We start from the raw sequence: 26,493 nt of genomic DNA, 5'->3' as shown, positions 1-26,493 counted from the left end.
GGCAAAAAGAAACTCCGCACAATGAAAAATTGTTATTTAAATGTAGCTTTAGAACATTAATGTAACACAAATACAACAGGAACACAATGAACTAGTTAATATTTAGTAGCATAGCCCTTCTGCAATTTGACAACCTGCAATCTTTTGGAAATTCCTTGAATTAGATTGCAGCAATACTCCGGGGAAAGGGCATCTCACTTCTCTTTAATTTTTGTCTAAAGTTCTTCCAGATTTGAAGTTTTATCATTACATAACTGTTGCTTGATGTAATGCCATACGTTTTCGATAGGATTGAGGTCTGGAGATTGTGCAAGCCAATCCAAACACGGAATATCATGCTCTTCAAGGAACCTTTTGACATTATCAGTTGTGTGAATGGAAGCATTATCCTGCATGAAGATGGGATTATCATTCAAATTCCAGCCAAAGTAGGGTAGAAAACGCTCAGTCAACATATTAATGTACTTGGGCGAATTAATTCGACCTTGCAGTCGAACTATAGGACCATTCGCACGCCCCACACCAAAACTGAACGTCTACCACCTTGCAGTGTTAAAACTATGCACCTAGGATTAAATTCTTTGTCTTTTCTTCGATGGACATATTGCCTACCATCACTGCTAGCCTATTGAACTTGCTTTCGTTGCTAAAAATCACTTCATTCAAAATCCTAAACGGATTTAAAAGACAACCGCACAAAATGCGTTTTTGATATTAGATTTTTCGTTTCAAGAATTTCAAGTAGCCAAATTTATAAAGCAATAGCGAGCTGTCTTTTACATATTTTCAAGAAGAATCTTTAAAATTTGTGCAATATTTTATTTTTAGAAATTAATGTGTGAGACACGAATGAACATAGGAAAGTTAACGAGTTAATATAAACAACTCCTTTTTTTTTGTTCATTCGGCTTACTCTTTCCACTTCTTTCCTTTTCACTTCTTTCATCGTGGTCTGGTATTGGGTTTTTACATCGATATGCAATTCGAACGAATAGTAAGAAGCAAATAGCTTGAATTGCTACTCTCTTTTTTTCCATTGAAATTTACTCTTTATCACTTAAAACTTCTAATCAAACTTTGGTCTTTCAAAGTAAATTTTACTTCTCTATAAAATTGTTAATATAAATATATTTTGGTTGTTAATTCATGTTTTCTCGTTTTTATTCCAAAATTCCTGTTGTTGACTTGGCACTTACTAACTGGTGACCCATTCGTAAAATCCATGTTTTTTAGCCAGCTTTTTGATTCGCTAATTTTATTACATGCATATTAATTATTAGCATTCTCCTTGACACTTTTCTGATGTGGCACTATATACCACCGAAATAATCTTTCGTTGTCTCTAACTTGAATTTAAAGAAAATGGTTGAAATAAATAAAGGTGAAATACCTGTCAAAAAGTTCACCTCCTTCAGCGTATTCAAGAATCATGTGGAGACTTGTTTTTGTTTCAAACACTTCTTTCATACAAACCTGCAAATGAAAAATTTGATACATTTTACTTTTACTCTGGTTTCATAAAAATATGAAATTTATGTGAGATATGATATATTTCCACAATCAAACATAACACTGCAGCCCACACAAACCGTGAACGCCACAGACTCAAGTTACATAATGTTCTCACTTTATTTCAAATACTTCTTTTACACAAACCTGCAATAAAGAACTTTGACTCCAGTTTCATAAAAAAGAAAGTATCAGAGTATAAGGCTTTTCCAGCATCTTGGGATTTCAATTGAAGGGTTGGAATTTTGCTGCTTGTCGGGTTAGTCTGGAGTATATACGTCTAGGGAGAAAAAGTGCTATCAAGTTCATTAGAGTAATTTTAAAAGAGGCACAGGGATACAGCATTGCAACGATGGGACAGAGATTGGAGCTTAGCTGATAGTGTGGGGCCTATTAGATTTGAAACTTTTCTTTTAGACTCTGTTTAAGAGTGAGAGAAGTTGAGAAGAATAAGTAGATCCCACAGTTGACTACTGTGATTTGCATGATATTAATAGACGTTCTCCTAAATATTGTGTTGGCCCAAGTGGCAGAATACTCCAAGTGCATGCAAGTGAATCCTGAGTTCAGATGTCTTCGACCAATAGTTAAGTAGGCTTTAAAACATAATAGCACCCAACTAGTATGCTTTCTATTATTCATTCACCTCAAACAGGGCACAGTGCCACATGGCCATAAAGGGCTACTATTTGGGATAAAATCTGCAGGGATACTATGTAGGGAGCTGAGCTAAGCAGCAAGATGTCTGTTTACATTATACTTGAACTTCTGCATGTCAGTAAAGTCAGGAAAGCAAGGAGTGGAGAGGGAATTCCAGAGTCTAGCAGTTCAGGGAAAGAAACTATTTGAGTAGAAACCTTTCCAGTATCTTGGTTGGTGTCCTTGCTGCTTCGGTTGCTTGGAAACCTAAATAGAAACTATCAGTCAAGAATCCGTTCTTCACAATCAGCCTGACAGGTACGGGGTCAGGAACTAGCCCGGTACATGTCGGCCTGAGGTATGCCACCTGGTATACCCTCTCAGGCCTAGCCACCTGGCTTTTGGGTAGGGCAGTTTATTGCTTGTTGCCTGAGGCGCGCCTACTGGGGAATGCTGACGGAGATGCCCAGGCAATTTTTGCTAAGCCAGAATGTCCCTTCTTTTAAAGGCGCTAGCTTGAGATCCCTACCTTCCAACCTTGTGTCACATCTTGCTGAGGTGGGCAGCAAGTCAATATCTAGGGATCTCTACAATGAAAGTGTATTTACATTGAGGGGGTACAAATGCTATGACTTCATCAGAACACATTCCATTAAAATACTCTGCATAGCATCTATATGATAATGTCCTTGCTTCTACGGTAGTAGAACTGTTATCATGGATCACGCTTTATTTGGAATCATAGATTAACCCAGACAGAAGATGGTCATCACTTAGCAGGCAATCACCTGCTAGCCCTGTGAACGTTGGGCTCTTTTAGGAAGGGGGTAAATTTGATACAATGAGAGGGGAGAATCTCCCCCTCCTAAGGTAACAGAGAGGATGAGTTTGAAAAAACCGGGTAATGCCGGATTGCCTTTATGAATTTTCGACACATTATAACCAGCTGCATTTTGTAGCCAAAAGATTCCATTTTGCTAGTCATGTCTTTAAAAAACAGAACTTAAAAATTTCAAACACCAAACTAAAACTCCCTGAACTTGAAAATTGAACAAAAACGCAAAAACACTTTAAGTAGAAGTTTTCCTACACAAACGCAACATTGTAATTTTGACTCAGAAAATTTCATTTTTATACAAAAAAGGACACCAATCGAATTATTTTGCGTGCTTGAAAATGACCCCTGCTCCTTAATAGTACAACTCTGATGACCAATGCTGATCGATTACCTTTTGACAACGGAAGGTGATTGGTAATTTAATGGAATGGGACCCTTTGACATCTGCAGTCTTCATCACAGCAGCAACCTTTTTGTGAGCAGGTACCAAGTGACCACCCGGAACCGAGGAATAGTCAAAGTCAAGGACGTTACCAGAAGGAGTAAGCCCTGTGAATATTAGACTAAGGAGTTTGAACTTGTAAAAGGTGCTGTTAGTATTATATAGAGCACTGCTGGAGGATGTCAAGTAACATTGGCGATTATTATTATGATTGTTGTTGATGTTTGGAAAATAGAATGTTCGAGACGAATTAATTATTTTATATTTATGTTAGAAATATATTGGGAATACTAGCGTGGAATGTTAGAACAAACAGGAATGTTAGCTAAATAAACAAAACATGTGACTAAAATGGATCAGCTGATTTGTTTCCTTGGTTACGTGAGTTGATGACGTAATAAGAAATGCACCTAGAGTTTTAGAGTGAAATTAGTCAGAGTTAGACAAGTTAGCATGAAAGATATCGTCTTCACTTTTGAAAGTTGGAAGAAATGCAACCTTAGCATGATGTAGAACTTACAACATTTTGCAGCTCCGATGGGAATAAAGTTTATATAAACTGAACTTGGTATTTGACGTTGCTTTGAAGAAAGAGATTTGTTTTAGGATTGCAAGAAACAGACCAGAACAATTAGAGACCTATTTGTCCCTGTGAAAAAGGTATGTTTTTCCTTTGTCTGGACCAAGTAGACAAAAATGTTTATTCAAAGACTGTACCACGTATGTTTGTGTGTTATGATGAGAACAGAGTCATATGTGAAACACGCATGGATACATAAAACTAGAGGAACATTTTAAACACTAGACATTCACATACTATATATATTACACGTTTATATGCACCCACCCTCGCTATACCAAGTTAAATCTTTTAACATATAAAATTATCTTGCTAGATTTTTACACCAAAAATGGAAATCCATTTAAGATATTGATACTTGATTCGAACTAGCCTATTTTTCGTTTTTTTTTTCTTTCCACTATTTTTTTTTACTCTTGTTACTTCAAACAACGCCTCTTGCCACTTGGATGATGTCTACAAAAGACAATTTAAGGAAATGAGAAAGATGTCTGTTTACATTTCATTTAAATTTCTGTGAAAGCTATTAAAGTAGAAGATTTTTTACATTTAACGACTTCTACAGTGAAAGGGTGGAATTTTGCTACTAAACAGCTTTGTACGTCGAGGGGGTACAAGTGCAGTAAGTTCATCGAAGCACATTTCAATAAAATACTTGTAAAAGAGGCACAGATATGCCACATTGTAGCGATGGAACAGAGATTAAAGCTTTTTTTTTAACCCTGTCTAAAAACAAGAGATGCACTAACCAAGATGTAGCAACAATACTCCATGCATGGACGAATTGTGTCTTAGTAGAGGTACAGGATACTCTCAGATGTGAATAATTTTCTAGCACGATATAGGGAACCAACTTATTGGCACAAGTTTATTTTATTTTGCTTTACTTTTTTCTATAAAAATTATTCTGACTAAGACAATTGTTTGAGTGAAACACGTTACTTTTCTTAGTAAATATTGGTCTACATTAAAAGGGGGGGGGTAATCATGTAATGAGTTATTTCCCTTAACTTCTGCAATAAATAATTATCCAAGAACACATTCTATTTTTAAACATTAAAGCTTAGTTTCTATATTGAACACACATTATTATAATTTATATAATCTGATTATAAAATAAAATTCACAAAAATTAATTTGTTTCTTTCATAAACAAATCTGTCTTTTTTTGCTCTTGCACCCGAGTAACGCCAGGTAGGTACAACTAGTAAATAATAAAAACTTGTGACAACCCTGGTTAAGAGTATGCTAAAATTAAATTAACAGAAAACAGGACTACCCGGTATTTCCTAGGAATAAATAAGTACTCCTGCGTACTCCTGTTGCAACCTGAATCCTGTACATGGCCATCTTTTTCTTTTTTTTATGGAAAGTGTTTAGAATTTCTGGAGCAGTAAAATGATCCAATCATCTCCTCAGCAACCTTAACAACAGATTCGGTATAAGTCTTTCATTTTAACTCTGGGTTGAAAGTCAGTCCTAGAAATTTATTAAAACAAGAAGCTTTCTAAAGAAGAGAACCATTCATTTCAAGTAGAGTAAGACAACTATCTGAGCATTGATGGTGAAAAGAAGGTCGCTTTGTTTTAGGTGTTAAAAGTAACAAGCCACCTTTTCTTCATCCAGGTCAAAAGAGAGAAGACGATCAGTAACATTTTGATTATCAACACTCTTCGAAGTTCTGCCATAAACAGTTGTGGCTTCATAGTTGTCAATAAATGACATTCACTTTCCTTATTTTGTCCTTGAGTCCTCACATTCCATGAGCGATGTTTTTGACAAATGGGGAAAAACTGCTGTTTTATGGGCCAGAATCTATTTTATCTAACACTTATTTTTTGGCAAGTTTTTGACCTTGAAGTGGTATTTTTTTAGCTCCTTACATCAAGTGGCTTCATGCCTTGCCTGGAGCGATTTCTATTAAAAAAAATTATCCCAAAAGTTGATTTTAAATTAATGAAAATCAAAAAAAGAGATTCGATCCATTTGGTATACCGATGTTGATATTATGTGCTTCAAACTTCTGTTTATCAGCAACTATGATGGTGGCTAAGTGGTTAACAGACTGGCAAGCTAGGTGTGTCAAGTTTGAATCCAATTCGTTCCACAGAAAAACTTTCTCTTGGGATGTTGGCAATCTTCACGTGTTCCCTTCTTGTAAGTACCTGATGTCTTTATAGAAAAATTCTAACTAGAAAGATATCAGGGAACCGAATGCCAACAATAACCATCTTATTCATAGAAAGATGAATAAATGATGCTCAAAAACAACAAGAACTATTTTATAGACCTATCTAAAAGAAAAAATTTGATGGTTGAGAAAAGATTGTCAGATAGTCCATAGTGCAAGACCCTATCAAAGGCCTTTGATGTGTGAAGAGTTATTTCTCTAGAAACAAAGCCAATATTGAGAGATTCAGCGGTCCTGTGCAATATTGCAATCAGGATGTCAGCAGTTGATCTTGCAGGACGAAATCCATATTGCTTGTCACTAAGTAGCACTTGTTGGGGTAATTTACAGCTTCTATATCCTTATGTATAATAGGTTAAAGAGTAAAGAATATTTTATGGAGATAAATTCTTACCACATTTTCGTGATTAAGGTCAAGTAATAATTTTATTTCAGCTGTGAACACACGACTTTGAGGCTGGAATGAGAAAAGACATTGTGTATAGGACAAACACCTCGAAACAAAAACGAAGTAGAAAAGAAAGGAGAAACGTTAGAAAATGATACAGAAATAATATTAAACTTTTTTTAAGAAAAAAAATGTTTGTATTGGGGTGGGGTTGAGATGAGGCTTCATCTTTTGTGGACTGTTATCCTCATCTTTATAGTTGTTGTTGTTTCGGCCAACTCATTATCTGTCCTTCTTTCGGTGATTAACCACGACCAGATAGAAATGCTGAGTCTTGTAACCATATCCTCAATAATTACTGCCTTCCATAGTTGTTGCCTCAACACGTTTTGGCCAACTAATCCTCTGGCCTTCTCGAGTTCCAGGTGAGTATTGTCTGAAGATAGTGGTGTCAATCCTACCCAAGCAGGCCAGAGGATAAGTTGGTCGAAACGTGGTAAAAAAACAATAACTATGAAGATAAGGGGAACAGGTGACGAAAGAATGAATGCACACACAAAAAAAAAAAAAATCGCTGTTTAAAAGATTAAATCGGATAAAAAAACAGCGATTTAACTGAGTAAAATAACAGAACTGCAAAAGTTAAAGATTAATTGCGCATATGTAAAGAGGAAAGCAAGAGTGGGTGTTAGGGTTAAGGTTAGGGTTAGGGTTAGGGTTAGGACTGAATAAAATTATAGCAGTGTTCAACTATAGAAGGTTAAAATGTATTGGGAATAAATAATGGGAGAAGTAGGAAATGGTATTGTAACTGTTGATGTTAAAATCAAAACCGGAAAAAGGAAAAGCGGAAAGCCAGCAATCACATACGTGGACCACTGGACCAGTTAATAAATTACGTTGGTTTGTTGATGGAAGAAATAAAGAATATGGAAGATCACAATGACATTTGATTGAGCTGAGAATAACTGTTGTGAGCTTGAATTGTTGATGATGAACAAAACAACACAATGGTATATTTACAAGAATGTGTATTTACAAAAGTACAAAAATTGTAGGTATTCCCACCACATGAAGATGTGACACAAGGTTGGAAGGTGGAGAGAATCAAGTAATCACCCCTAAGGGAAGGGAACTCTGACCTTTTAAAAATTACCTGGACAGCCTGGTCGGCATTCCTCAATAGGGACGCCTCAGGCAGTGAGCTTCACCTGAAAGATGAGCGGCTATTCTCTACTTAAAAAAGTTGTGTTGAGAATTCATTCTCGACTGGCGGGAAGATAACCTACTCAAGCTGTGCCAGCAGAAAATCTGCATCCGATACTGTGGCTATGGCTGCCACCAATGCCACAACACTTCATCATAACTTTATTCATAGACCAACATCACACAATAACAATAACTAACTAATAATTAGTGTTGGGACGTTTAATCAGAATCGGAATTGGAAATCCAAAAAATTGAAACTTTTCAGAGTATCAAAATTGGTATCAGAATCGGAAAAAAAATGTGCCTATTTTCCGATGCTAAAAACGATTCTTTTAATTATCTTTTTTATTTGATTTTGTTTAAAGCATTATCTTCCGTTGCTGGTAGAAAAAAAAATAATAAATATTTATTTATTTTAAACTACCAGGAAAACTAAAATCAATAGTTTTTTTTATGTTTGAGAAAATATCTGCACATTTAACACATGTTTTTACGGTAATTGGGAAAAATAACAACTCTATAGTTAAATTTTTAGAGATTTGTAAAGAATCGGAATCACAATCGGTAATTGCATTGGAATCGGGAATTTAGTATGGAATCAGTAATTGTATTGGAATCAGGAAAAGTATTGGAATCATCCCATCAGTACTAATAATATTCAATATACACGATGTAAAAATAATAAAAGCACTGGCCAAATGTAAAAGTTTCAGATTTATTGGGCATTTGTGGAGGATTTTACTGAGTAAAAAAATAGCAGTGTTCAAATGTAGAAGGTTAAAATGTATTGGGAATAAATGAAAGGGGAAGTAGGCGTTGGTATGCCACCTGCTGATGTGGGAACGAAAATTGAGAAAAAGCAAAAGAGAAAAGCTTGCAATCACATATGTGCATTGATTAAGCAATCACACCATTTTGTTGACGTAATAACTATAGAATACAATGGAAGACCACGGAATATAAATGGGTTTATTCAATGATGTCTGAAAGAAGAAATAAAGAATATGGAGGATTCACCCAAGCAAGCTCAAAATATCTGTATTACTAATACCATTCAATATAAATAGTGTAGAAATACAATTGAAATCATCTGTTTTAATTTGTATATTATAATAGTTTCATACAGATACTGGACCAAATATTGAGATCGGAATTTATGGATTTAACCTGAATAAAGACATATATTCCGACGTTTATTGAGCTAAACGTTTTGGTTTCGATTCTAGCTGATGGCATTCAAATTATATTTTTTATAACTTGAAGTCATCACTATATATTGGATAATAATCAATTGATAATTAGCTCATTAATAATAAATATGAAATCTGCATGAATTAAAATATAATATTTATACATATTTTACGAGCGGGCAACGCCAGGTGGCCTGCTAGTATAGACATAAGTTATAACATGAACAATAACAAATAAGGAATTTAATTCAAGGGTTGGCAACCACAAACGGATTATGACATGACTATATCTATATGCTTACCTACCAAGAGCAGCTTCAAAGACAAAATCTGTTCTCATTTGAGCAGCAGAGAATGCAAGGGGGCCTGATTTGTGCATAAAACATCATTGTTTAAATCCATCTTTCAAAGAGTTTTTGTCTAACATCCAAACATGTTCTATCGTTAATGTCGACTTAACAGAGAAAGGCAGCATTCATATTAGTGCTCTGTGAAATTCCTTTTTGTTAGAGGAGGTTGTGAGGATGTCTACCTGTTATATTTCCGTTAAAGTAAAAGTTTCTATGGCACGTGATTTTGCACACGTTCCTTTTTAAAAAAAGGGCTGAGTTTTCTTCTTCAACATTTCGTTACTAACAGTTCTTGCGTTTACTGCTGCTACCTGCTATTTGCTCTTACGTTTAATATTTGCTCTTACGTTTATTATTGGCTGTGAAATTAGTTCGGTACTAAAGAGGTTTTGGTCTGTCTTCTGTTCTACGATAAAACACCACACTACCATATTCAGGTTCAAAATTGTCTCGGACAAACATTCGGATTGTATATAGGTGTAAATATCTTCTGCCTTTTTACATGGTTTATAGCACTTAAAATTATTTACACTACAAAAAAGCAAATAACAAACAAGGGCGATAACTCCTAATCAAAATGGAAAACTGTGCAACGTTAATTTCATTTCAGGAATGTAACAGCAAACATTAAATAAAAAAACAAAAAAAAGCCTGAGATATAATGGGGAGGCAAATAGTAGCTATTTAATCAAATGACTCTTCCAAAAACTAAAATGCAGGAATTTTCATCTGCTGTCCTGGTGGTTCAAGGCGTTTTCACGAAAAGTGGCAATGGAAAAGCATTCATGAAGCCAAGTCTGGTGTGGCTCTTCTTTCACACAGTTACATCCGTGGCCTTTGTGCATGACATAGTCGATCTTATGTCGCTTACGATGAGAGTACAGGTCCTACTCATTACAGTTCAGCATTTCTATTACAATGTCATGTAAGAATTGATGAGAAAATTTCATCTGAACAAAGATTCACATTTGAAACATGTTTCTGTTCAGAAGTCAATCAAGCAATTAAGTTTTGTTTTTTACAAGAATAAAACAAATCATCTATTATTTTTATTATGATTAAAATATCTAATATTTAAATGAGTCATTATTTACCAAAGTTAAAACGTAGTTTAAAGATAAAGGTTAATGTGATTGTTAGTTGCACGATGACAAATACAATGGTTGATAAAGACGGTTTCTCATTTGAGAATTTTTTTTTTTTTTACATAGGTATCCCCACTTATCAAGGCCAAGAGGCCACTCGAGGATAAGGGTTAAAGAGTGTAAAGTAGAAATTGGACAATATAGTAATCGTTAATAATGGAAATTCGGTAAATTTGTTAACTTATATGGAAAAACTTGTTTACGTTAGACTTGAAGACAACCATATTGTAGTCAGCTAGAAAGCAGGAAAACGGAAGATAATTCCACAGGTGTGCAGTTCTAAGAAAGAAGCTTTTTTCATGGAATCTATGTTTAGGTTTAGGCACAGATAAAGAGTGGGGAAATTAGTGATAGTGTTTTCTGCTAGACGGGTGTTTCTTGTGAAAGTCTGGCGAGGGGGGGGCATAGATTGGAGCTCAGCACTTGCCATGAAAATAACGATAGAGCAGAGACAGACTTGCAACATCTCTCCTGTGAGAAAGAGGTTGCAAGGAAGAGAAAAGGACATCCCCTACGAGGCTACAAAGTCTATTTTGAACTCTATCAAGGCAGGATAAGTCCTTTCTAGCAGCTCCTGCCCAGATGTGGCAACATGGCAACAGCACTCCACCCCTGGACGTACCTGGCTCTTATATAGATAGAGAATTGCATCAGCAGTTAGATATCTACTGGATCGATAGAAGGATCCCACCATTTTTCCAGTGGCCTTGGCAACGGATTTAATGTATGTGTTGCATTTAAGATCAGGAGTAAAGGTCAAGCCCAGAAGCTTGTCAAAACATGAGACCTCACCAAGACGAGAGCCATTCATTTCAATTAATGCCAGATGGAGATCAGAGCATTGATGGTGTAAAAATAAAAGCTTTGTTTTAGATGCATTAAAAGTAACAAGTCACCTCTTTCCCCATTGTACCACTTACTCAAGATCGGAGGAGAGAGAATCAGAGAACTTAGTCGTTTACGGTCTTAGATGTGCTACCATAGATAGTAGTGTCATCAGCATAAATGTCTACAAATGATGTAAGGACATGATTTGGAAGATCATTAATGTAGATCAGGAAGCGAGTTAGGCCTAGGATGGACCCCTGAGGGACTCCAGCATTAATACTAAGAGCTTCTGATTTCTACCCATCAACCACTACTTTTATGAACCTATCAGAGAGAAATCATTTAATAATTCAGAAGACATTTCCAGCTATACCGTAGCTGGAGATCTTGTGAAGTAAATCTTTATGCTATACTCTATCAAAGGCCTTTGATATGTCAAGGGCAATTGCCCTAGAAAGGTAGACTTTGTTGAGAGATTTGCTAATCATATGAGATATAACTGTAAGCACATCTGCTGTAGATCTAGCAGAATGGAAACCATATTGCGTGTCACTAAGGAGGTTATTTTTGCCGAGATGGTTGATTATTTCTCTATTTAACACAGATTCCAGCAACTTACTCATGATGCACAGGAGACTTATTGGCCTGTACTGAGAAGAAGATGAGCAATCACTTGAATTCTAAAATACTGATGAGATTTTCCAGGGTGACGGAAAGCAATTCTCCTTAAGACAACGTTTAAACAGTTTTGTAAGGATGGGCGCTAGTTCTGGTTGAAGTCTTTTGAGTACTATAATTAGAATACCATCAGGGCTGATTGCTTTACTGGAGTCAAGGTTTTTGATTAGCTTGGCAACATCACGTACAGATATTTGTATATCACATAGCATGTTTTCTGATACAGGAGGAAATATTGGGGGTTGGCGGCCTTGGTTACAAAGGGTAGAATTAGCTGCAAAGTTCTTGGCAAAGTGTTTGGCTTTGTCTGATGCTGATGAGATGACCTCAGGTCCATTTATGAGAGTTAGGACCCTGTTTGCTATTTGCCAAAACTGGTGGGAACCAAGCCGTTGTTCAGCTACTTTGCACTTGACGGACTGAGCATACAACTCTCTTGCGTTCTTTATTACTTTTTACAGTGGTTGCTGGCAGTCCCAAAGGCGGCTTTAGTTTCAGTACATCTATTACATTGGAAGCAGTGGAAAAAGTGATTTCTGTGCGCAATGGCAGCAGCACATTCTGAAGAGAGCCATGGCTGGCTGTTAGGTTTTTGCTGGAATCTTTTTGATTGTATGAAACGGTCTATACCTACAATTAATCATTCTGTCAGGTCTGGTACTATAGAGGACACATCCTTTTTAAACATGGAATGCAGAGGTAGATCTGATATAAAAGTACGGAAGCTATCCCAGTCAGCCATAGTGTATCCATATACTGTACGATGGCGAGGTACATCTGAGGACTTATTACATTTCATTTTTATCTTAACTGATACAATAGAGTGGTCGGAAGATCCAAGTGGAAACAGAATGGAAGCTGAACACAGTTCAGGGCAAGTTGTGAGAAAAAGGTCTAGAAGACTTGCATACTGGCTGTCAGTGCATCTGCTACTAGTCTCTCGCTCCTTGACAAGGTTCAAAAGAGAGTCGCAAACCTGATAGGCCCTGAACTGGCATCTAAGCTTCAGCCTCTGTCCCATCGACGAAATGTTGCATCCCTCTGCCTTTTCTACAAGTATTTTAGTGGTGAATGCTCTGACGAACTGCAATCACTTGTGCCCCCACGACGTGTGCACCCTCGACAAACCCGACAGGCTGCTAAATCCCACCCCCCACACTGTAGAGATCCCTAGATGTAAAAGATCTTTTTACTCCAATAGTTTCTTCCTCAGAACAGCTAGACTTTGGAATTCCATTCCAGGTCCCTGCTTCCCCAACAGTACTGACGTGCAGAAGTTCAAGTGTAACGTGAACCGACACCTTGCTGCCCAAATCCCTACATAGTACCCCAGCAGTTGTTGCCCCTGATAGTAGCCCCCTACACCAAAGTGGCAATTTGCCTTGTTTGGGGTGAAAATGTAATAAAAAAATAAAAAAAGTATCAGGCAGACGAATGGGTTTGTGAACAATCTGAATGAGGTCATAAGCAATGGAGAAATCATGACAGAACCTCCCCTCATCATTTGTCTTGTTTGAGTGGGCTAACCATTACACATTGTGAACATTAAAGTCTCCACAGACATGAATATTAGCTGAAGGATAAGCAGATAGGACGTGGTCAATTTTCTCAGATATGCTTTTAAAGATAGTAACTCCACTGTTGTGGGGGTGATAGAGAGCAAATATAAATGCAGTAGTTTGAGCTAGTGCAACCCGGAATGACATATAGGGTAAGTTAGGATCTTCTCTGGAGATGTCCCTACCACATGGAAAGCCATCTTTTATATAGGCACATATTCCATGCCCATGGCAATCTTGGAGGGGGGGGTCAGATTTGGAAGTTAAATTGAGTTGTAATTCCATGTTGCTCTTGCCAGCACCCTCAAAATGCAAATCCAGACGGTTCAATGCTTGAGAGCACAGGCTTGGTTTCATAATGAGGCGTTGAGTGAAGCTGATGGTGACTACATTGAATAGACGTCAGCTCTACACATAATCAAGCTACCTGAATTGATTTTTTCAATAAAAGTGTTAAAATAAAGCTGTGGCGTTGCTTTCTTTAGGGCAACAAAATTATCATTCTATCCTGTATATTGTATCAAATTTAAATAAGATTATAAAAGATTTAACATAATTTGATTACAAGTAGAGAGGTGACAACTTGGATATGTCAAGTTTGAATCCATTTTATTCTATAGTACTTTCACTTTCACTTTCATTTTCATTTGAGGATATTGGCAACATTCATCTGGTTATGATGGTAAATTCAAGATTATTCTGGAAAACCAATGCCAACAACAAAAGCACCCTTAGTCATATAAAGTTACTTTTATTTATGTAAAAGGGAGCATCCCAAACGTAATGCCTCCTATTTTTTATTCCGCTTGAATGGATCAGAGGGGATTGCAAATTGCATAATTATAATGACTGAACTTATGCATTCATGACCTGAAAGTATAATCTCTCTGTTGCATATATTGACGGTGTGAGACTCTAAGAAGTGATCCCTGTCATGGACATGCATCATAGGCACAAATGAATTCCTGGCAAAGTGCATTGAGAATGGTGGTGACTATGTAGACAAATGAATTCAGGAGCACATTTTAATAGTACCACTCCTGTCTTCATAGCTCTTGAAATTTTTGAGTTAAAAATAGAAGGTTTTAATTCTGGAACAACCCTTGTATGATGCTCTGGATGTCCATGCACAGACATCGTTCATTGTTGGCAAAAGTGGATTGAGAATGGTGGTGACTATGTAGAAAAATAAATTATGGGACACAATAAGTCACTCGTTTTAATGGTACTGCTTCCGTCTTTGTAGCTCTTCAACTTTTCAAGGAGGCTTTACTTTTAGAATGACTCTTGTTTACCATATTTCTCTTAGTCTGTTTGTCTGTATGTTTATCTGTCTGTCCACTTTTCTCGGAAACTACTGGACGATCTGACTGAAATTTTGTATAGATATTTGTTATAAGTATTATGGTATCTGTTCGAAACACAAATAGGAATCAATAGGGATTAAAAGGGATTAGTCACCACAATACCACATTCACTCTAGAAGTTTAGCAAAAAGAATTTATTTATTCTAAATCAACAGGCTATATTTTTTGCTTATTATTAACAGACTAAAATGTTGGATTATTAATAATTAATAATCTACCAATCATGACGCATCGTTCAGATTTAGTTAATCTGGTGCAATATTATTACTTTTTGCGTTTTTTTTTTTTGCATTTCCATACACCAAACATGGATATAAATATCACTAAAACATTCGCTGGGTTATAAGTTTCATTTCGGTACCTTACTTACCTGGGTGGATTGCCTGTAGGCTGAGATAAACCGTATCACACACACACGCACACACACACACACACACACACACAGATATTAGGAAAATTTATAATAAGATATAGTTTTTTTTTTACTATGGTTCCAGAAGAGCATTGTCTGAAGATAGCGGTTTCAATCCTACCCAAAACAGGCCAGAGGATTAGTTGGCTAAAAAACGTGGTGAAACAACAACTATGGAAGGCAGTAATTACTGGTGATACAGTTACAAGACTCAGCATTCTTACCGGGTCGCGGTTAACCATCTGAAGAAGGTCAGAGGATGAGTTGGCCAAAATGTGATGAAACAATAATAACTACGAAGATGAAAATAACAGTCCACAAATAAATAAATAAACAAAAACAAGAAATAAGGACATTTCTAAATTTTTGAGATGAGGATAAATTATTCATATTATTTGGATGCATTGGGCTACTGTTCTCATCTTGAGTTTGATTTTCACAACGTTTCAGTTGATGTAACCTCCAATCTTCCTCAGGTGTATCTTGTCGAACTTGGGAATGTTTTTGTTGAATTTGGGAATTTGGACGCAACAAAAGCATGCTACCCCCATGACGTAAATAAAAGGTTCCGCTCAAAATACCGTCCAAATTCCAGAGTTCGACAGAAACATTCCAAAGTTCGACAAGATACACCTGAAGAAGGTTGGAGGTTACATCGACCAAAACGTTGTGAAAATCACATTCATGATGAGATCAGCAGTTCAAAGAATACAAATAATAATGAAGAAATAATGAGAAAAAATAATGGCTTACTCTTTTTGCAATTTTTTTCACGGCCCATTTTTTCTGTGTTTCTTTGTTTGTGCAGCAATAGACGATGGCACTGGCTCCTCTAACAAACAGGAAAAAACGGAATCAAAAAAGCTCAAATAATTATTCCAATTTGAAAGAAAAGAAGATACAACTTGCAAAATTTAGAAATATAAAGTTACCTTGTTGAATTTTCAAAATCAGACTGAGTTAATATTTAAGCTGACATATCGAACATTAACTCTGGCTATCCAATTGTTATTTGTTATTGTTGTACCATGTTATTGGCATTATATTAACATAGTGTAATCTGTTTTAAAAATGAAAGCATCTAAGTAACATTTTTAAATGATCACTTAAAATTAAAAATAAGCAAGGGGGATAACTCATATTTAATTAAAGAATATAATAGGAGTTATCCATGTGATAAATAAAATAAAATTTATTTTTGTGTGAGTGTGTGTGTGTGCGCATGCATGTGTGTGTGTGTGTGTGTGTGTGTGTGTGTGTGTGTGTGTGTGTGTGTGTGTGTGTGTGTGTGTGTGTGAGTTTATAAACGTATCAAAAAATAAACATTTAAATGACTTTACTGCATCTCAGGCAAAGTCAGGGAAGTACAGTTTCAAATGAAGATCAGTAAGAAATATATCAGGTTATTCCATAAGTTCTTTTTATTATTTTTTTATTTACCACAAACAAGGCACGTTGGCACTCAGGCGTAATGGGCTGCTGTAAATTAGGGGCAACATTCATGAGAGAATTATAAGTGGGGGGTTGTGCAGCAAGATGTTTGCTTACATTACATTTTTTTTATCCAGATTTTAATTCGCTGAATATTGCTTTATTATATTTACTAGCAGTTCAGCTCAGCTTTACTCGGTTCTATGTACTGTTCATAATTTTATGTGCATATCTACATATATTAATAAGTGTGCATATGTACCATAATGCCTTTCTATATAATAGTACTGTACTTGCAATAACCCTTATCCCTGAGTGCCTTCCGGGTCTTGATAAGTGGTGACCACCGTGTAAAAAAAAAAAAAATAGGCTTTCTTAAATTTTTATTAACTTTGACCCAAATTTTGACCTGGTAACATTTATTGTTTTGGGCTCAAATCAAATCAAAATGTTTGACTCATGTCCAACTAACCTACATCTAAAATTTCAAGTGTTTAGACACAAAATTGGCTGAAGAGTTTGGTAGAGATTGCAAAGATCAACTCTGACCTCTTGGCAGCAAATGTTTGGGCAAAAACTGATTAAAAAGTTTGCTGGATGTTTGAATACCCTTTATGTAAAATTTCAAATATTTAGATCCAAAATTGGCTTAATAGTTTGTTCGAGATCGCAAAGGTCAAATCTTTTGAACTATGACCCCTTGACAGCCAATATTTTAGCCAAACACCGATTAAAAAGCTTGGCTTATGTCTGAATACACTTTATGTAAAATTTCAAATATTTAGACCCAAAATTGGCTTAATAGTTTGTTAGAGATCGCAAAGGTCAAATCTTTTGAACTATGACCCCTTGACAGCCAATATTTTAGCCAAACACCGATTAAAAAGCTTGGCTTATGTCTGAATACACTTTATGTAAAATTTCGAATGTTTAGACCAAAAATTAGCTGAGTAATTTCGTAGAGACTGCAGAAGTAAATTTTTTTTTAAATTTGACCTCAATTTTGAGCTATTAGCATTTATTGTTTTGGGCTCAAATCAAATTATAAAGTTAGATCCATGTTCAAGTAATCTATATCTAAAAATTCAATTGTTTAGACTCAAAATTGGCGGATGAGTTTGGTAGTTCTTAAAGGTCAAATCGTTGAACTTTGACCCTTAACAGCAAAATTTTGGGCAAACCCAATTAAAAAGATTTTCCCAAATCTCAATACCTCGTACTCAGTACCTGTCAAATCTCGAGTCTGTAGACCAAAAATTGACAGATTTATTTGGTAGGGAAATGTACACAAACAGACAAACACACACACACGGAGACATTTTCACTTTTATAGATATCCTAGCATGGGTGCCCGGCGTTGCCCAGGTGTTTGGAGATGTGTGTTGAGCAAAAAAAAAAAAAAGTGGTAGTAGGAAGGCAGGCTCGAACTCGTACTGTGAAGGAGGAAAAGAACGGGAAAAAAACGTGACGTCTTTGCTGTTATGACCACCGCCAAACCGGAAGTGACGTAGGTTTAAATTAAGACTAGACAATCGAAAAGACGGGATGACTTTCGAAAATATCAGCGAAAAAGCGACCCCTTCCTGTAGAAAAATGCCCAGTTGAGGGTGAAAGAAATTAATGTTTTTAGCCAATTTTTCGATATTTGTCATCTGAAGGGTCAAGCTTCAAAACGATACTGATCTTGTGAAAATCCGTCGCCTCAGTCGAAAGTTTTAGGCAGACATGCAAACATACATACATACATTTATATATTGGTAGCTCAATTTTTCACCCCAAATCCAAGTAATGTACATCTAAAACTTCAAGTGTTTAGACTCAAAATTGGCCGAGGAGTTTGGTAGAGTCTGCAAAGATCACCTTTGTAAACTTTGACCTCTTGCCAGCCAAATTTTCGCTCAAAAACTGAGTAAAAAGTTTGCTGCATGTCTGAATACCCTTTATGTAAAATTTCAAATATTTAGACACAAAATTGGTTTAATAGTTTGCTTGAGACCGCAAAGGTCAAATCTTTTTAACTTTGACCCCTTGGAAGGCAAATTTTCAGCGAAAAGAAAAACGATTAAAAAGCTTGGCTTATGTAAAATTTCAAATGTTTAGACCAAAAATTGGGTGAGTAATTTCATAGAGACCACAGCAGTCATTTTTTAAAAAAACCTTTGACCCCAATTATGGCACTTTAACATTTATTGTTTTGGGTTTAAATCAAATTATAATGTTAGATACATATCCAAATAACCTATATCTAAAATTTTAAGTGGTTAGACCCAAAATTGGCAGAAGAGTTTGGTAGAGTTCTCAAAGGTCAAATCGTTTAACTTTAACCCCTTAACAGTCAAATTTTTGACCGGAAACCAATTAAAAAGATTTTCCCAAATCTCAATACCTCATATGTCAAATCTCGAGTCTGTAGACTGAAAATTGACAGAGTTATTTGGTAGAGAAATGTACACAGACAGACAGCAGACAGTTTCACTTTTATATATATATTTGAACATCGTTTGCTTATTCTTTATTTTGCTGTTTTCGTTGGGTTTTCTTTTTTTATATAATATTGAAATAGGGTTATTACGTTCGCTTATTCTTTATTTTCCATTTTGTTTTGATTTACCTCCCCAAACTCACCACACCGGGGCAATGCCGGGTACCCCCGCCAAAATCGCTGGGAAAATGGTGGGATCCTTCTACCGCTCCAGAGGATATCTCACTAATGATGCAATTCTCTGTCTATATAAGAGCCAAGTATGTCCAAGGATGGAGTACTTCTGCCACATCTGGGCAGGAGCTGCTAAAAACAGCCTATCCTGCCTTGACAGTACAAAATAGACTTTGTGGCTTAGTGGGGGATGCCCTTTTCTCTTCCCTGCAACCTCTTTCCTACAGAAGAGACGTAGAGAGCCTGTCTTTGTTCTATCGTTATTTCCATGGCAAGTGCTCGTCTGAGCTCCATTCTGATCCCCCCTCGTCAATCTTTTTCAAAAAACACCCGACTAGCTGAAACCACAGTCAATAATTTTCCCCGCTCCTTATCTGTGCCTAAATCAAAATGTAGATTCCATGAACAAAGATTCTTTCTTAGAACTGCACGCCTCCACTTGCCTGTTTCCCTCACGACTTCAACCTGGATGTCTTCAAGTCTAACACAAACAAATTCCTGATGAACCTCCCCCCCTAAGTAATGACACCTTATCAATTCTCCAATACTATTGCTACACTATCCCATTGATTACTGTACACACAATAACCCTTATCCCCGAGTGGCCATTGGGCCTTGATAAGTGGTGAACTCCATGTAAAAAAAAAAATAAAAAATAACAAAAGGTAAATCTGTTTCGTCAATAATTTAGGTAAATGTTTGGTCTGTGTTAAAAAATATTTTCAGTCAATTTCATCGATTTAAGTGTTTAGTATTGCTCAGTATTATAGTGTTTTTCAATAAATAAAGAAAGATGAAGAAGTTTTTACTCCTTACCTTGAATGTACTCTTACTCTACCCAAGGACACTGAGATAAAATTAATTATTCACTTTTGCCGATACATGTATTTGAATGGTTCATAACAAACTCTTGTAAACGGAAATGTATTGTATTTTTTATAAATATAAAAAATAATAAATATACAAATTACGAACATTTGTAACTTCACTAAATAAAAGATGTTGTTAATATATTGAATGCATTCACAACAAACATTGAAAATTCACAGTTTTAATTGATTACGAAATCTTTAATTAAATCACAAATCATTTTTATTTAAGTCTTTTCAATCATTGTAATATCTGAAACACTTCACATTCGAAAAAAATTAAAAGTTATTATCAAATATGAATGGTTAAGGCGATGGTTTACAAATCTATCTCCACACATATGTTCAAATCAGTGATGAATATTTTCTTCTTTTTTATTTAAAGAATGTTCGTTTGTCTAATTAGTTTTTTTTGTTTTTTTAAAGCAACATGATGGATTTTTTTACTGATTAAATAATTTTAGCTTTGGTAACAATGAATTAAAAAAAAATATAAAACATTTTTCCTTTCAAATTATTAAGTGCCTTAAATAAGTTAATAATTTGAAAGAAAAAAATGTTTTGTATCAGAGGAATGGCAGAGAAGATACAACGAATCTCACTAATGAAAACTGCATAAATATTAAGGAAAACCTTTGAATGTGGAGATTAAATCCACACATAAACTACACACAAACTGGACACAGAAACGGCTACAAATGCAAAACACATCATCGCATGGAATCATTAAAACTGAAACTGATTAATTGTAAGATACCGCCTCCGCGCCTTTTTCTATTCTGTGAGTGTCGCCATAAACGGGCACCCACACCAAATAATGATGGTCAAGGAGGATGGAAAAACCGAGGAGAGAAAGCACTAGCCAGACCTCCGCTGGATAAGTGCAAAGAGGGCTGGGGCCTTGGGGAGGCTAAATTCCACTGGAGATCAACGGTTGCCGCTAAGGAGAAATCAGTGGTAGGCGGCTGTTGCGATAACGCAAATTCTTTTGCAAAGGTTATAAAAAAGGGGTGGAGAATACTTGAAATCAGAAGAAACTTGTTGTCACTCAGACTCCAGGGAACACCACAAGTTGTTCTCAAATAGCAATCCTTGATGATGGCTTGTGTGACTACTCCTAGTAAGTAAATAATAATGCCAGCATCATAAAAAACGCGGTGCTCCTGCATTTATCGATCCGCGATTTTCATAAAGTTGTCTTGGGTTACCTCGACAGCTGGTAAAAATAATCGGAAAAGCTCTGCCGAACGTTCCTCAATTTTTAATGAACGCCTTGTGTTTTTTTTTTTTTAACTAACACGAATATCTATGAAGGTTATTTTTTTATAAATTGGTGGAAATAAAAAAATAATTTTAATCGCACAGGTTAGGGTTTAGGGTTGGGTTAGGGTTGGGTTAGATACATGTTTGTAATTTTATTTATTGTATTTCCATGTTTTTCCTGTTTATCATTAGAAAGAGGCTAAATCTCAAGTTCATAATCTTCTTATTAGAAAGCAGGGTTATGAACTTGAGTGATTGTTCTAGCCTTTTCCTCGATTTCTTTATATAGATAGCCACCCTATTTTATCGATCTTGTTTTTATTTCGGCGTTTCACGTGTACAATGTACGATGAAACTTGTCATCATTGTATTTATTTATTTTTAATATAACATGGTTTAAATAAAAATAAGTTATTTGAAAATAATCCCGAAACCCTGCTGAAAATCATTTCATACTAAATAATTTCCGTGGCTGAAATAGGAACTAATCCTGATATATATTTAAAAGATTACTGAGAAAAGTGGTACTTATGCACTTTTGTTACTGTGTTGAAATAATAACGTTATTATTTTGAAAGCCATTCTTAACATGGGGAGGGGAGGATATTTTGTAACTATTCTGTACTTTCACCTGACAATTTAATAAAAAAACATATCGTGAAACTTGAATTTAACTTGACAATACTATTTAAAAAATAGCACGGTAACATAATGCATAAGCACCAGAAACATTATTATTTTTTTTTTTTACACAGTGATCACCACTTATCAAGGCCCGGAAGCCACTCAGGGATAAGGGTTATTTCAAGTACATTATTTCATTAGAAATGTTTTTGCTTCATTTTTTTTTTTAACAGGCATTGCCTGAGTGTTTGTAGGTGTGTGTTGAGCAAAAAAAAAAAAAAAAGTTATAGTAGTAGGTAGGCTCGAACCCCTGACACGAAAGCAGAAAAGAAAGTGAAAGAAAATCTGACATCTTACCGCTATTCCATGACACAACCGGAAGTCCAAAGCGTTCAAATTTAACGTAGTCAATGAAAAACAAAAGATTATTTGCAGAAATGGCGTTGCTTTTAAACCTCCTATGAAACCAGCTCCCCGCAAAAAGGAGGCACTCTGGCAGTATCCAAATAAATAGTAATTGTCTCAGTATGAAGGCTTTCCCCTACAATGACTCAGAACCAATTACAGAATAGGTACTACCCGGCATGAAGGCTAGGCAGTTGTGTTCCAATAATTTTGTTTTATTTATACAAATAGACGAACAAACACTGGAAATTACGGCACCGTGGGAATTTTATTTAACTTGACCACAAAAAAGATAGAGACGATGTCCGTTTGCGAATGCGAGATATTATGATCTGGGAAGTATGTGAAAACTTTTTGCAGAATCTAACCGACACAAAAAGCCTGATGCAAAAGACTTTTATGGACATACACAAACGCTCGCGCCCATTTTGCCTTTTATATATTAGACTAGCCTGTGTGCATGGCATTGCCTGGGTGTTTGGACGTGTGTGTTGAGAAAAAAAATAGTAGTAGGGAGGCAGGCTGGAACCTGTATCGTGAAGGAGGAAAAGAAAGTGAAAGAAAAAAACCTGAAATCGCCGAAAAAAAAAAGCGACCCTCTCCTTGTAGAAAATGGCCCAGTTAAGAGTGAAGAAATTAATGTTTTTAGCCAAATTTTTCCATATTTGTCGTCCGAAGGGTGGAGCTTCAAAACAATACTGATCACGTGAAAATCCGTCGCCGCTGTCGAAAGTTTTAGGCAGATATACATACATACATACATACATACATACATACATACATACATTTAAACAAAAGTGAGATTTATACAATAGAAATTTGAGTTCTTATGCACAGAAGGCATCATACTATTTTTTAAAAAATAATTTATTTTATAGTATTTTCAAGTTAAATGAAAGTTTCAGATCATTTTTTGTTTATTAAATTGTTAGGTGAAAGTACAGAATAGTTACAAAACATAACATGAGCTTTCACTTAAAAAAATCAACGTGTTTAAAAAAAAAAAAGTTTTACACTTTGGACTTTACAGGTAAATTTCCAAAAAAACACTTTTTTTTTGTTTTAGATTAGAATATTTTTTTTATTGATCTGTTATCTTCAGTTTCTGATATATAAAACTTTAGTGCGTAAATCAATTATTTAAATTTTAATAGACATTTCAAAATGGGGGAGGGGTGAATTAAAAAAAAAAAACGTTTGTCTAAATTATTATATTCGATTTATTGGAACCAGCATTGACCCTGAAAATATCGTAAAAATTGAACCAATGAAAAATTTTTTATAGATTTTTAAAGTTTAAAAATTGAAAAAATTTAACTCGTAAAATTCAATTGATTTCATGCGTAAAAAATGGCTGCATGAACGCGCGTCGGCACTTTGTAAACACTATTTTTTTTAAATAAAAAAATAATATTTCTATTATTTTTAAAACAACTGTAATAGTTTATTTTGGAAGTATATTCCATAAAGAAAATAAACAACCCACTTTAAAAAGAGAAATTACGAATTTTTTTATATTTTATTCGCAGTTTTGTGTTAGGGGTGTCAAAAATTTCCCCCAAATTCTGATATACCTAGGGGCTCAGTTTTTAATTACAACGTTCTAGTAAATAAATTTTGGAAACACTCGACGTAAAAACAAAATTTGCTGTTTCAATTTTTTTTTTTTTTTTTAATTTAATTACTTTGAATCGGAAGATACTAAAACAAAACTGGTACTTGTGCCATGGATGTTAACCGTGAGTTTTCCAAAATTTGAATTATTTATTTTTTATTTATTTATTTATTTATTTTATATTAAATTATAAATGAGAGAGAAAAAGGGTAGATATGACCCCCCCCCCAAAAAAAATTCTTATTTTAAACAATTTAAGAATAAGTGAAAGTTAAAAAGAAAAGAAAAAAAAAACTACTAACCTGCCGAGTTCATCACCCAAATCGTATTTACTCTCAAATTTTACATCTTTGATGCTTTCAACGACCCAATATTGTTCGGCACTTTCAGTCATCTTGCCCGATACCGTTGAATGCGCTGACTGGGAAACACAATCGTCACTAATGCAGTTTCCAATGGTTGGTTTTAAGTTTAGAGGAGGAACTGATGGAGGGGGCCACTTGCACCCGGCGTCAGTTCAGCAAGTCAGGGTCAATGTAATGGATCATCCGTTCGATTTAAGAAACAAATGAATACGAACAGCCGGAAGATGTGCAGAATGACATCAGAAACGATAAATGCTTTATGACGTCAGCCATTTTCAAGTAGATGTATAGATATTGCTTTAATTACTCTGTCTGTCTCTCTATCTATCTGCATCTCTCTCTGTCTCTGTCTCTGTCTCTGTCTGTCTCTCTCTGTCTCTGTCTCTGTCTCTGTCTCTGTCTCTCTCTCTCTCTCTCTCTTTCTAACTCTCTTTCTCCCTTTCATTCCGTTTTTTTCTCACATTCTTCCCCCCTCTCTATCTTCTAATCCCGTCTTTTTCTTACATTACGCTTCCCTCTCTTGCTCGTTTCTCTCTCACTAATCCCAGTGCTCTCTCTCTCTCTCTCTCTCTCTCTCTCTCTCTCTCTCTCTCTCTCTCTCTCTCTCTCTCTTTCTCTCTCTCTAATCCCGCCCTTTTCTTGCATTTCGCCTCCCTTCCTCTCTCTTTCTTTTTATCTCTCTCTCTCTCTCTCTCTCTCTCTCTCTCTCTCTCTCTCTCTCTATCTATCTATCTATCTATCTATCTATCTATCTATCTATCTATCTCTCTTTAATCCCGCCCTTTGTCTTTCTTCTCTCTTGTTTTATCTCTCTAATTCAGCATCTTTCTTACATTCCGCCTCCCGCTCTGTCTCTGTCTGTCTGTCTGTCTGTCTGTCTGTCTGTCTGTCTCTCTCTCTTTCTTTCTCTCTTTCTCTTTCTCTTTCTCTAATCTTACACTCCGCCTCATTCTTTTTTGTTTCTCTTTTTGTCTTTCTCTTTGTTTCTCTTTCTAATCCCGCCCCTCTCCCCCTCTCTTTTTTATTCTGCACCCCCCCCCCCTCTGAGTGTGCACATCATTCACCTCCTGCCACGATTACTTCTCTTATCGGCTGTCTTTTAAGTACACCATTCGCCTGAATGCGTCTAGTTGAGATTGCTACTGAAATAACCAACAGACGTCACCCTTCAATTCAATGGCGCTGTGCCTAATTCTATCTATTTACAATAACTATAAATTATTAAGATGCACAGCAGTACATGTTAAGCCACCCGTGACAATGTTGCAGGGGTGGGGAGACAAGACGCAGACAAGAAGTAACGACAACTGCCAACAAGAGAAGACAAAGGCAGATGAACAATGTAAAATGTATTGCATTTATTGCACGAAACGCATTAAAAGTAAATAACGAGAAAATCTGCAAGAATTGGTTTGGTAACGTCTCTGAATCTGTACAAGAAGGTTTGGAAGGACAGGAACGATGTCTCTTGGAACGTTTACAGTAGGGCAGGTCGATTTGCAACCTTTTTCAGAAAATCAACATGGCACTGATGATGATAGTTGGGATTTGATGTGATAAGAACATATACCAAAAATTAGATTCCCATCTTGAATATTTTAAGCATTTAATTTTAAAAATCGTGTAGAAAAATGCTGAAAAATCCTTCATTTTCATAGCATTTTTCACAACACTGACTTTGAAATTTCACTATTTTTATAAAATATCCAATTAAAATTGATATATTTATATGAAATACATTAAAAGAAAATAAATACATGAATTGTAATTTTAATTATGAATCACAACTAGCAAAATATCTCTTTTACTGCATTGATTAAACAAAAAGTGTAAAAAAAAAGCTAATTAGCAACTAAGTCTTTTAAATTTCACAATTCAAAAAGACATGTTGAGATGTATTACACAATATAACAACTTGATACAAGTTGCAAAACCATGTA

General features: G+C 35.5%; 1 protein-coding gene across 2 annotated transcripts in view; it reads right to left on the bottom strand.

The window, feature by feature from the left end:
• Positions 1–25,409, bottom strand: part of LOC145270350 (calcium/calmodulin-dependent protein kinase type IV-like) — a 107,923-nt gene extending 82,514 nt beyond the window's left edge. The window contains exons 1-4 of one of the 2 annotated variants that reach the window (XM_080126002.1): positions 24,491–25,409; positions 16,079–16,157; positions 6,594–6,656; positions 1,391–1,473 (exon numbers count right to left, since the gene is read on the bottom strand). In XM_080126002.1, coding sequence (XP_079982128.1) covers positions 1,391–1,473; positions 6,594–6,656; positions 16,079–16,157; positions 24,491–24,582 — 317 coding nt within the window. In that variant the 5' untranslated portion in view covers positions 24,583–25,409. The remainder of the gene's footprint in view (positions 1–1,390; positions 1,474–6,593; positions 6,657–16,078; positions 16,158–24,490) is intronic. The other variant, XM_080126006.1, reaches the window with a different exon arrangement.
• Positions 25,410–26,493: the final 1,084 nt, after the last annotated feature.

Source organism: Euprymna scolopes, chromosome 4 (assembly GCF_053919585.1).
Source record: "Euprymna scolopes isolate OS-2025 chromosome 4, ASM5391958v1, whole genome shotgun sequence".
Classification (NCBI taxonomy): domain Eukaryota; kingdom Metazoa; phylum Mollusca; class Cephalopoda; order Sepiida; family Sepiolidae; genus Euprymna; species Euprymna scolopes.
The sequence above is the reverse complement of the archived record's forward strand: the minus strand, read 5'-3'. Positions and strand labels throughout refer to the sequence as shown.